General features: G+C 39.3%; 1 protein-coding gene across 1 annotated transcript in view; it reads right to left on the bottom strand.

Moving 5' to 3' along the window:
• The window catches only part of ABCA1 (ATP-binding cassette, sub-family A (ABC1), member 1), a 149,520-nt gene that overhangs the window by 12,393 nt on the left and 124,101 nt on the right, over window positions 1-13,026 (bottom strand). The window contains exons 32-43 of the mRNA XM_008587847.1: window positions 12,644-12,765; window positions 11,400-11,505; window positions 10,312-10,386; window positions 9,617-9,786; window positions 8,199-8,376; window positions 6,095-6,210; window positions 5,843-5,987; window positions 4,165-4,288; window positions 2,993-3,122; window positions 2,612-2,732; window positions 1,590-1,652; window positions 842-948 (exon numbers count right to left, since the gene is read on the bottom strand). Of these exons, the coding sequence (XP_008586069.1) occupies window positions 842-948; window positions 1,590-1,652; window positions 2,612-2,732; window positions 2,993-3,122; window positions 4,165-4,288; window positions 5,843-5,987; window positions 6,095-6,210; window positions 8,199-8,376; window positions 9,617-9,786; window positions 10,312-10,386; window positions 11,400-11,505; window positions 12,644-12,765 (1,457 nt within the window). The remainder of the gene's footprint in view (window positions 1-841; window positions 949-1,589; window positions 1,653-2,611; window positions 2,733-2,992; window positions 3,123-4,164; window positions 4,289-5,842; window positions 5,988-6,094; window positions 6,211-8,198; window positions 8,377-9,616; window positions 9,787-10,311; window positions 10,387-11,399; window positions 11,506-12,643; window positions 12,766-13,026) is intronic.

Genomic DNA, 13,026 nt, shown 5'->3' with positions numbered 1-13,026 from the left:
GTTGTACCCCCAAAGATCAGATTGTTTAGTGACCTGTTCAGTCTCAGAAAAATGGCCTAATGATGGCTTCATTAATTGCTACGCCCTTTAGAGAGGAGGACAATTTGGAAGGTACATACCCTTTTTCCTTGTAGAGATTTTCAAATAATGAAAATAATACTAGATGAATAAGAGAAATAATAAAAGCTGTATACAAGGACATATTCACATAGTGAAAAATGGAAACTAATAAATGTACAACATTTATAAAGAATTGATTAAATAAATTATAGGTATATGTACTTAGGGCCATTTTATGTAATAATGTAAAATTCTACATCTAAGAATATATAACCCATTAGGCAATATTCATAATAAACTCACTAACAATAAAAACTAATCTATATACCATATAATCTATATAAAAATCTAGGTAAAATCTATATACCATATAATTTCAATTTTATGATACATTTATATGTGTATATAAGATAGATTTGGGATGATGGAAAAGTTCTAAAACTGGATTGTGGGAATGATTGTACAATGCTGTGAATTTACTAAAAATCATTGAATTATACTCTTAAAACAAGTAAATTATATGGTATATAAATTATACCTGAATAAAGCTGTTAAAAGTATAGCATGAGACTTTAAAAAAAAAAAAAAAAAAACGTAAATAGTGGTAATCTCCAGGTAGTGAAATTTTGGATGATTTTTATATTCTTCTTTACACTTCACTGTATTTCAACATTTTTATGAACTGTAAATATTACTGTTATAATCAGAAAAATAACAATTTCTTTAAATAAACTTAAAAAAAAGGTTTTTGTGGCAAAATACAGGCCACTTTTTTGCTCACCTATTTTTGTTAAGGAAAGCGTCTCCTCTGGTAACACTGGTATCTCCAGTCAACATCTTAAATGTTGATGATTTACCAGCCCCATTAACTCCCAGAAGTCCAAAGCACTGAAAAAGTAAGATGGGGTAAGCAAACTACTAGAATCTGAGTATGAATGACCCTTTAAGAGATAGCCACCTCAACTTAGTTTTTGTACAACATGATCCTAAAACATCATTCTTAAATATCAATGAAGAATCAAATATGAGTATTTTCTTGGTTTTAAGACATCATAGAGATTTCTAAATATATATTTTATAATGGAACCATTTTAAGTGTGGGCATATTTGTAAATATTATTTAAGTTGTCAGGTTGAGGCCAAGGTTGATGTGTGAAAAACAGCAATGAGAGCCAACTAGTCAAATTACACCACCTAATCTTGCTAACAGGTATAAAAGAACACAAACAGGAATGAAAAAGAAAAATATCTGTTTTTTAAAAATCTATTTGAACATCATCATAATTTCAAATGGATCGCAAAAGCACATTTTGGATGTGCGTGCTTTTCTTAAACTGCATGAGATTATCCAAAATCATCCTCTTTGAACGTACAGGGTCCCCATCCTCTCAGTGACTGACTGTTACACACAGGCATAAGCAGAGAAGCCTTAAAAAGCCACTTTCACACCGTACAAACATTGTCGTTGGATTGGGTAGAGATAGTCTGAATTACTAAGGCTAAACACAATGTAGACAAAGTGTCTTTACCTCCCCTGGAGGAATGCCAACACAAATCCTGTCAACAGCAGGCTTCCTCTTCCTTCTATATATCTGCAACAAACAAAATGCAAAAACTCATAAGCCCCAGTCACTCAGCTCTTCCAAGCAACTGTGGAAGAGGGGATTATAACCCAAACACACTACAAAATACTACTCATCAATAAGACTAAACCACATATTTGATGCACTAAGAACCTTGGACTATCTGTGGCAACTGACCTCTGACTGACTCTGAAGCTCAAAATAAAAGTTAGTTTCTTTTTATTTTTTAATCTAATACGAGTTTGAGTCTTTTAAAAAACATACTAGTCATCAATATCTACTTAATTTTTCTTTTATTTAACATAAAGATATTGTAGATATTTTTCAAATTCTACAGAGTACATTTGCAATCAAAATATTGTGCAGATTACAAAAAAGTGAAATTTTGGGATTCTGGCATCTAGAAAGGGCTGAAACAGACCCTCCTCCTGAGTAATGGACATATATCAGCTGTTTGGATTCTGAAAGTCAGTTTCAACCATTTATTCTCCCTACCTCCACTTTGACTAGATGTACAATTTTTTTTTTTTTTTCTGACCAGTAAGGGGATTGTTAACCCTCAGCTCGGTGTCGTCTGCACCACACTCAGCCAGTGAGTGCACCGGCCATCCCTATATAGGATCCGAACCCACGGCCTGGGCGCTACCACCGCTGCACTCTCCCAAGTGAGCCGTGGGGCCGGCCCTTAGTATGTTTTAATAACTAACCCATAAATGTAGGTGTATAAAATAAATATATTTAAGAACGGGAATTTACATTACAAAAGTATTCTCAGTAGGATTTCTTTAATTGAGAAGTCTCCATGGAATATTTTAAATAAAATTAAATTGACAGAAGCTTGATATTGATGCATATTTTGGGAAGCGTGCTCTTTTTTATTAAGCAAGTGAGAAAAATGCTGATTTCCAGCATATAGAGCTAAAAAAAAAAAATTGAAAAGCTGTTATAGCTTGTACTCACTGTCTTACCTTAGTCAATTCCCTGATTTCCAAGATGTCATTCTGTCCTCCACCATCAAGAATTCTCTGTCTTTCCCGCCTCACATCTTCATCCTCATCGTTCAGAGGAGGAAGCTTTGTATTTACAGTTCTTAGAAGGGGAGGGGAAAAAAAAGTGAACCTTTCAAACTGTTTCTTTTTTTCAAGACAAAGATCCAGTCTCTAAAGCAGTCTTATAAAATCTGCTCACCACAGTTTTCAGGATAGGCAGGGTTTGGGGTTGGGGGCTTCCCACATTAGGAAAATCAGTTTATCTATTTTGAGTTCAATTCAATCCACCCACCATTGATGAATGCTCCTCCTCTGTGACCATCAACCAGGTGTTCCCTAGAAATCTGAGGAAAAGCTCACCTGGGCCTGATGAAGAACCTGTACTGGATCAGAACAGTAATGAGGAAGAACACCACCCCTTCCACAGCCATGGCGAAGAGGTTTCGTCCCACCAAGTCCCAAGAGAGTGGTGATACAAAGCGATTCTCCCCTGATGGACACAATGCAGAGATCAGGTCAGAATGGGGGCATCAAGAACCACAGCCCTTCCTCAAATTTAGGCTCAAATTTATCTATTTTCCTAGAAACACCAACAGCTGTCACCCATGAGACAGGGAGAAAAAAATAAGACAGCAACCACTTTTCAAGTCTGATTTAGGGAAACAGGATAACCCCATATCAATAAGAATTTCAGATCCAACTTGTATTAGATCTGTAACTTTGTCTAAGATATCTAATATTTCCCTTTTAATGAAACATGCTAAAAATCCTTTTAGAAAAGGTGAACAATCCAGAGTAATTTTTAGGGTCAGTATTTAATAAATAAGTTTTAATAATAAGAAATATTAGGCTGCACTTTAAAAAGATACTCCTTTCAGTAGCATATAATGTAACCCAGTGACTCAATTAAATCACCCAGTTTTATGTAAATATTCCTTAAATTTCTTATACATCTCCTTTGTACCTCCTTATACATCTCCTTTGTACCTCCAAATTGAAAAAATTCCCTCTTCTGTGTTCCTTAAATAACATGGCCCATCTAACTATATCCAGTGGATGAATGACAGTCACATGGCCACATGAGAAATATTTTTAACTACTCTAAAGGTAGAAAGAGCTGCAGTAAATTATCTTTTATAGACTATGTAAAAGGCAATATATGACCACATTTGCAGGACCATGATTTGTCAAAGTTTGCATCTTTCCTTCTGATTCTCTGGCCTGTATCTAATTCCTAACGCTGTAGTTTGACTTTTCCAATGATTCTGATGAACCCAAACAATGGCATTCTAATCAAATGCCAGCTTTCTCACCTCCAAAATTGCCCTCTCACATCTCAATGCTATCAGAGGCACAGACGAAGAGTGTGTCACAAGACCCATGCCACAACCAGCTGCACTGGCATGAGCCCTATCAGTGGGGCGAGGGAACATCCTGTGCCCAGCCACCAGATTCTTCCAAAACAAGGGGTACCAAAGCTCATGCACACTGTCATCTCCACTAAAGCCTCCTGCAACCACTGCTTCACTCACCAAACCTTTCCAGGGCATCAGCCATTGCCTGGTTTTTCACCATATCAATAAGCCCTCGTCCCAGGCAAAAATGTGGGAAGATCAAGAACACAGACTTTAGGATATCATTGATGTTATTCAGTTTCTAAAAAAAAAAAAAAGAGATTCAATATCATTCATAGTTTAGGCTAAAAATTTATCAAAGTCTGAAATATGGGAGTGAAGAAAAAATTTGATTCACTAGGGACAAACCGAACCTTTGAATTCAGATACCAATAAATAGCAGCAGGCATAGCTGATAATATATAACATAATAACACTGTGTTCTTTAGAAAATTTGGAATAATGCTATGAGCATGGAGAAATAAGAAAGTTGAGAAACATAGCTATGTTTAATCAAAAGCAAATCCATAACAAAATATTTGCTTAACATTTCAAAAGCAAATTGTTCATATCTGCATCAATATTTAAGTTTTAGGATTTTGCTGGAATTTTAGAAATTCTTCTTGAATGCATAAGTACTTATTACAACCCCACAAGGCAACAATGGCCAAATGTCCAGCAAGTGAGCATGGAGCTATATGCTATATGCACTGTCCTAGGGTGTGGGAGAGGCAAGAGTCAGTAAGAAACAGTCTCCACTCTGAGGAAGAGAAACAAGTAAAGAGGAAATTACTACATAAGTGGATATGTGTTGTACTACAGGCATGAACTGAGGGCTCTGAGATACATTGAAAGGGGAGAGCACCTTCTATAGGGCAAGTAAGGAAAGCTTCACATATGAGCTAAGTCTTGAAGGGTAAGGGAGATAATACCAGACCCTGTGATAGAAGAATGGCATTTCAAGCCAGTCAGTCCTACAGTAGTGTGGAGGGTTTAAGGGGCAACTTGGCTGAAGCTTACAGGGTACTGGGAAGGGGTGTGGTGGGACTGGCCAGGAGGAGTTGTGCACCTGTGAAGGCCTATGTGCTAAGCTAAGGTGTTTGGACAAAGGCAGTGACAAGAGGCATGGAGAGGGAGCCTTGTTTAAGAGATCTGTAACCAGAAGAACTGAAGACCAGCTGAATGTGGGGAAAAAGCATCAGCAAAGCATCTAGCATGACTCTGGCAGAGCCAGTTTCAGCAGCTGAGTGGATGGCAATGCCACCGAGTATGACAGGAATGGCAAGACAAATATTAGGTTCTGAGGGGAAAGATGATTAAGACATGTCCAGTTTGGGATATCTATAAATTATCTAAATGAAGCCATCCAAATAGGCAAGTGAAAATTTAAGACTAGAGTTCAAAGGAACAACCAAGGCTAAAGGCAGATAACAATAAAAGACTCTCAGATAACTGTAAAAGACTCTGAGAGAGGTGGTGATAAAAGCTTTGGGATGGAATGGCATCACCAAGAAATGGTGTCTAAAGTGGAACGCAAAGATGGCAGAGGACTAGGTCTTGGAAAAAGCAACACAGAAACAGAAAGTAAAAAAGAAAAGAACCTGTCAAAAGGAAATGAAAGGTTTGATCAGAGAAATACAAAGCACAGCAGGAGAGAAAAATGCTGTGGGGACCCAGGAAAGATAATCTAAAAAAGGACTGAGCAGTCAGCAGCATCAATATCACAGATAGATAGAATAAGACCACAATTAAACACTGTCCTCTGGCTCCCAGACATGCTCCTCCCAGCAGGTGGTGTTCTTTCTGCAGAACTCACATTATTGGTGAAAAGCTCCAGTACAAAAGTGGCCACACTGCCATTAATGCCGATGAAGAGGTTTATGCTGGTGAGCACCACGTAGGCTGTGCTGGGGATCTTGAACACGAAGGAGGCTGGGTACATGAGAGGTGTGATCGACCACCTGGTGAGGCACAGAGATAAATGTCCACTGGAGGCCCTGCCCTCCCTGACATTGGGCACCATATGCCTTACCCATTGTGAGATTCTCCCCACCCAGAGGTGCCTTACCCATACAGCAAAAGTAGAAGGGCTAGCACAGGCAGGTTGGTGGAAGACACATACGACTTCTGCTGGAAGCAGATGAAGATGATAATGACCAGAGTGGCAGGGACCACGTAATTGCACTAAAAGTGAAAATAAGGAAATAAAGTTCACCTTTAAGTCAAATATATAACAAATCCCAAGTCTTCACCATCATCGGACAAGAAAGGGCAGATAAACATATTGGAGAATAACTTTGAATTAATGAAGTCACATAAACTATTAATCAAAATACTGGACAATACATTCTGACAAGCACTTTACACTTGGCTGATTTTATAAACTGCATGCCCTTTCTGTCTTTCCAATAGCTAAACCAAGGTGTCACGCACAGTAAACTTGTTCAACGATGGATTCCTAGTCAGAGTAATTTCAATTTCACAGGCAGCAAATAAGTTCCCATTATTCTTCCCGAAGGTGATTGTGTCTGTTTCCTCATTAATGCTATATTATAGTCTGCCCAAGTTCAATCTCACATGTAATCTATTTATGAGGTAAGAGTTCATAACATGAATGTCAGAATTGCTTCCTCACACTGAGAATAATTTAAAGTCTGTCCTGACAGTGTATCAAGCAATAAAATGCAGAAATGAAGACCTGACCATAGGACAATCATAAGAATTCATAGCTGGCACAGCAAAGCACAGGCAGGAAGGTGACAGTGGATTTGTCAGCTGTTAGAAGAATTGCAGCTTCAGACTGCAGGGCTCTGCCTCATTCCCATTCTATTTGATGTGTTTATCAACAGCTTGGAAGAAAACATGCTTACAGCAAATTTCAGAGGTTCTAAAGCAGGAGGGACAGATAATACACAAGAAGATAAGCCATGTCCCTGAGTTCCAGGACTCAATCTTTCATCTCTAAATCTCCTATGCCTGGCATAGTCAGATACACAGTGAGCACTCAGTATGTGTTTACCTAATGAAGTAATTACTGAATCAAGATAAAACAAAAACAAACAAATGGACACTAAACAAGGTATAGTTTAACAGGGATAAATACAAGTTTAGGTTCAAAAAAGTCAATTGCATCAGTGTAGAATGAGAGAGACCCAACTTAATAATCATTTGTGTGAAATAGAAGTTTTAGTTCACCAACAATTTGCCAATAAGACAGTGCCATTTCCAAAATGCAATACCCTTGCTGCAGTAATGTAAGTATGGGATAAAGATCAACTCCCTCTAGACTCATAACCATTCAGACCACAGCCTAAACACAAGGATAATTCTGGGCTTTGCTTTTCAAAAGAAACATTAACAATATGGAACATGGCCATAGAGGGACAATTGGATCAGAACAGTGACAAGTCTGAGAGGCTTACTATATTTAGCACAGACATCCTCATCATCTCCACCATCATTGCTCAAATTTATTTTATAATCTCTAAAGCACTGTATATCTTCTCATATATCAGCTCATCTAGGGAAGACTTAGGTTAAATTGTCTTTAAATATCCAAGGGACTGTCTAGCGGGAGAAGAATTAGATTTGCTCTCTGTGGCTTATAATTAATGGAAGTTACAAGAAGATATATTTCAACTCCACTTTACAGTAACTAGATCTTCAGAATTTTTTGAAGTCCTCCATAGTGGTCTAAACAGAAGCAATATATTATGCCCAGCACAAAAAAACATATTTGCAATGTATAGATAAGCTGCTGGTAAAATATACAGTTATCAAATGACAGGTGGCTTTCCTGGTAAGGTGAAGAACATCCTGACTCTGGAGTTTTAACCTATTAGAGAAGTTTGAAGCATTGACATGGAGTTTTGACTAAGGTCTTTCCATCTCTCTGTTTCTTACAAAAGTTTTCACCTAGGAAATCAGGTGGTAGTGGCATTAATTTTAGTCATTGTGGATAGATTTTCCCTTTGACATGACATCAGCTCTGGTATCCAATGCCATGTTTGGTGTCATGAAAGTGCTCAACTGCCTCTGCCTATTTCCTTTTTCATACAACATCAGCTAGCAAGAACACTTCCCGGGATAGCCAGGGCCTTGTTCTTTCTTATCCATATGGATCCATGGTCCTGATGGAGATTTATAAAGAGGCAGCAGGCCTGTGTCCTTACCATATCCCAGACAAAATTAGAGAGCCAGTAGATGGCAGGCTTCACTCCACTGATGAACTGTAGGTGCTTCGCTTTGCTGACCCGCTCCTGGATCAGGAACACCACGAAGCTGGCTGGGACGAAAGACATCGCGAAGATAACACAGATGGACACGAGGACGTCCACTGATGTGGTCATCCTGCAAAGAAAAAGGCAGTGAGGATCAGAGGACTCTTTGATGCAGTTGAGGACTCAATCGACGAGGACACACACACATACACACACACAAACACAAATATCCAAGGCACAGCCCAGGGAAAAACATCTGTTCACCAAATGCATTTTATCTACTGTTAAAGATGATTGCTTACAAGTTAAAAAAAAAAAACCTGACAATCCAAATGCAAAACTGCAAAACTGATTTTACTGAGGTCAAAAAGAGTCCACTGCTCTAATAAAACTAATGAAGGAAGTCTGAGAGTGGCCTAATGCTGTTCACTTTGGTCCATTGTTCTTGACCTTGTAAGAGCAATAAGTTGCAAATTTTCACACACAGAGGACTGGTGTGGCTTGAAAACTGAATAAGAGCAGAAATATTAGTGTGCAATTACTGAATAAGTTAATTTTTTCTGGCTGTAAATAAATTTGAAAGAAACAACATGTAGCCTATCAATCTAACAAAAATTTTATCAGACTCTTATTATATGAAGAACAGTCTTATAAGCCCATTACACAGGATCTCAGTATAAAGATTCTAGTGTCCTATAATGATATTCTATCAGAGCCAAGCAGAAACAATAACTGTGCCATGTTCTCTTATATACAGGAAAGGGATCTAACATGTTTTGAATAGTGACTCTGTGCTTGGCAATTTACATGAATTGCCTCATTTAACACCACACATCTACAAAGTTTAGAGACCAGCTTCAAACCCAGATCTCTATGATTCCAAAGGCTGTATCATACTGGCTTTAAACTTCACACACACACACACACACACACACACACACACACAGCTTAATTCAAGAATTTAAAGACAAAAGCTAATAAAAGCATATTTCACCAAGTTTAAAGCAGTGATTTTAAAACAAATGAAATAAATTTTTTATTAAACATTTGTATTAATGCTGAGATAAATTATTTTAGGATTTTATTGACAATTTTTTAAGTCGCTTTATATGAATTCACTAAATGTAGTGATTTTTTACATATCTGTGTCATTTCTCTTCTTCATGGCAAAAAGCCCTGCCAGCCAATTTATAAACTGGTCATTTCTGCTCAGAGCTTGGATCGACCCAGACATACCATGATGTAACTGTCTCTGCAACTGTTACTCTACAACCAGCTTCAAGTTTCCTTCCCCTACTCCATGACTCCCCAATACCTTCTCTTTTCCTCTCTCCCCGGCCACCCATCTATTCAGACACAGCTATACTTACAGAGCCACCTCTGAGAGCTGCTGCTTGGTGAGATTCAGGGGGTGATTGAAAGCAGTAATCCCATAGTGGCTAGGATTTTCTCCCTTCTGCAGGTTGGCCCGGAGAATGGCATTGTTGATAACGTTCAGGAAAGAGCTGATGGCATGCCAGCCCTTGTTATTGAACCACACCTGAAATAAAACATACCAGGTACATAAGGTAATGCCCCCAAACCCAGCTCTGAAAAGTAGGTATGCACATACAGCATGCACATAAACGTCAGAAAGAAATTACAGTCATATACCAAGACAAAACAGTACAGTCAGAGAACATGGCAAAATAACAATAGCACACAGGATATACTGACCATTAACCATGTGGCCAGGCACTGTGCTGAAGACATTATATCTTCAACTCATTTAATTCTCACAACAGTTTGGAGATAGCTATAATTACTGTCCCCATTTTACAGAAGTGAAAACTGAGGTTTGGGGGGGGTTAAGTAACTTAGTCACGATCACTATGGTTCACCTGGTATGTCTGGTGACAGATCAAATTTTCTTAATCACGATACTATACTTCCTCACTGATAATGTTAAGTTTGCTCTTTTCTGTCATGAATACCCCTATCTACTTTACCATGAGCTAGAAGTAATTCAGGGTACATAAGGGTTATTGCTCACCGAGAAGCTACTAGAGCATAAACAGTGATTTACCTTGACGTTATTTTTGGTGTCCAGTCCTGTCATAAATCTTCCCAAGCTGTTGAGAAATCGATCTGCAGAACCATCCTATAAACAACAGAAACCTGCCTCAGGTGTGGCTTGTTCTCACAGGTAAGGGGCAACAGTAAGTCTGGAATCTGTGGACAACGGGACAACCCTGTCTTCCCAAAAGCAATAACACTACTACCTCCTTTACTGAAATTAAATTTGCAGCCATTAAATGAATGGCTCCTGTGAACCAAGTGACCCAAAATTCACAGCACTAATGTTTTGCTATGATGCCACACATCTTGAAAGAATCACGGAGAAATCCCATGACTCAAAGTCCCAAAGCTCTAATGTCTGGCTATAACTGGGTAATGAGGATTCTTTAGAGTGTTCCCCTGGCGTCATCCCAAAAGCCACAACCAGACTCTGTGCAGATGTGTCAAACACGTGGGCCTGTGCTTCAAAAGCAGAACTACAGACTGTAGCACTATCACTGCTATCCAGGATCCTAGAGTCCATGTCATCTGATGGCCTCGATTCTCAATTAAAAATGGGAAACTTGAGATATAGAGAAATGCAGTGAGTGCTTATCAGGTCCCGAAGACCAGCCTTCCAGCTTAAAAATGAAAATGATTCATTTCCTGTTTAGCCAGTGATTGTTTTAGAAAAGTATGTTTGAAGCCCATTTTATTTATGCACTGGCCAAATTTACAAACTTAGTTATTCTGAGAGCTTTTAAATCTCTGAATTTGTTTTTGATCTACACATTCAGGCTTTTAAATATACACTGAGTAGTATATTCAGTTCAGTGGTTCAGTTGTGTCTGGCTCGGATCACTACTTGAAGTTGAGGGCTTTGTATTCAAACATGTTCAACACAATAAGCTGCTTGGTGATCAGATTTACCTGCCAACTACACCATGTCCCAGCAGCACTGGGCCCATTTTGACATGTCACTACTTGAAGTTGAGGGCTTTGTATTCAAACATGTTCAACACAATAAGCTGCTAGGTGATCAGATTTACCTGCCAACTACACCATGTCCCAGCAGCACTGGGCCCATTTTGACATGTCTCAGGATGGATACTGTACCTTGGCCAGCTTCAAGTGCTTCTTCACTAGCTTGATGGCATTATTAACTTCTCGACTCGGAGGAAGTGCTTGAGAATTGCTGACACCCAGGGAAAATCCGCCATACCTAAAAGAACAGCCTGACATTAAAACCTAGACAGTGTGGTGCACAATATCACTCAGCAGCAGATGCCACATGAGGGCCTACAAGCTTCACTGAGACAAGTTTCCTATACAAAGTTGGACTAAAATTTTACTCAGTTAAGTTACACCTCGGCCTCCTCTAATGGATTCTGGCAATCTCTTAACCCTCATGGTTCCTGCCTGGCGGGGAGGACCTGGCCTGATTACACAGAGCTAGACATCTGTGACATTGAGGAAAGAATGGCCATTCTTCTCACAGATGCTCCTTCCACCATGGTGGCTCAGGCCTGAACTTGGCTGTGGAGGCGAGCAGAGGGGAGTCAGGGTGAGTGGTGAGGAACACTGTCCAGCATGGCCTAGGTAAGGCTAATAGACAGGGCTCAGCCCTTTCTAGCACTAGGGCCACTATAGAGATAGGGGCCTGTGTCTGCTCTGCCCAGAGTTCCAGGGGTCCTGGCCCTTAGGAAGAACCAATAACAGGGACCCTTTGGGGTCCCTGAGGCAATCACATCAGTTATCTCATTTTTCCGTGATATATGGATTCCCTTCAAAGATTCTTCCTTCCTAGTCCCACCTGTTCCCTCAAAACCCAGAAGGACAGTTCTACTGAAAGACAGTGAAAATAGATGGTTTGGATGCCTCTTAATTCCTCCAAGACTTTCCTGGTCCCACGTTAAAGGCCTAAAAGACAGTCCTTGAGTCCCTAGGAACCCTTGGGAACTTGATTTGGGGGGGAAGCATAACTAAGATAGATATTCCCATCACAACATTGTACTTAGTTTAAATCCCAAGTGACCCACAAGAGATTTCTGAATCTCCTCAAGGAAATCAGTACACCAAATATTTCAGAGGCCTCTGAAATGGAAGCTGGTACCAAGCAGAGATGCTCTATGCAAAAACTCCAAAGCAAGTCTAGTCTAAATCTGTCTGTACCTCTGTGTTCTCCCCAAGTTCTGCAGGGCCTTTGTCCTGCCCACAGTGTGGTGGCACCCAAGAGTGTGTGAGCACCAAACAATCCTCAAACCAGCAACTTCCTTTGATCCAAGATACCTGCATCAAAATCATTCTCCTGAGCTAGAGGTGCCAGGGAGAACTGAAAGCAGAGAAAGAGATCAACTTACCTAAACTCATTCACCCAGATCTTGTTCTTTAAGCTGCAGAGAGTAAAGACAAAGAAATCAAAAATCAGTTCAAAGAAAGCATTGGTCCTATTCCTGATGATGCAGAAAGAGTAAGTATCTATCTGAAGATAAAGAAAGGGACAGAAATAATCACGTGATCAGGCTGGTGTTGTAGAGTTGTGCCAATGGAAAGAAGGCCATTCTTAGCACATCTTTTATTCTCTCCATCTTAAAAACCTTATTATTTATATCAGAATCACACCTTGGATTAAACCAACTTTAAAACAATCTTATAGACCAACATGTGACTGAACTAGAAGCCTTTTCAATTCAAAGTAATACTTCAACTGTGGATAACATATGAAGAGGTCATATGTCTCCTT

This window comes from Galeopterus variegatus, unplaced genomic scaffold (assembly GCF_000696425.1).
Source record: "Galeopterus variegatus unplaced genomic scaffold, G_variegatus-3.0.2 Scaffold4570, whole genome shotgun sequence".
NCBI classification, from domain to species: domain Eukaryota; kingdom Metazoa; phylum Chordata; class Mammalia; order Dermoptera; family Cynocephalidae; genus Galeopterus; species Galeopterus variegatus.
This window is presented reverse-complemented; position numbering and strand designations above follow the sequence as displayed.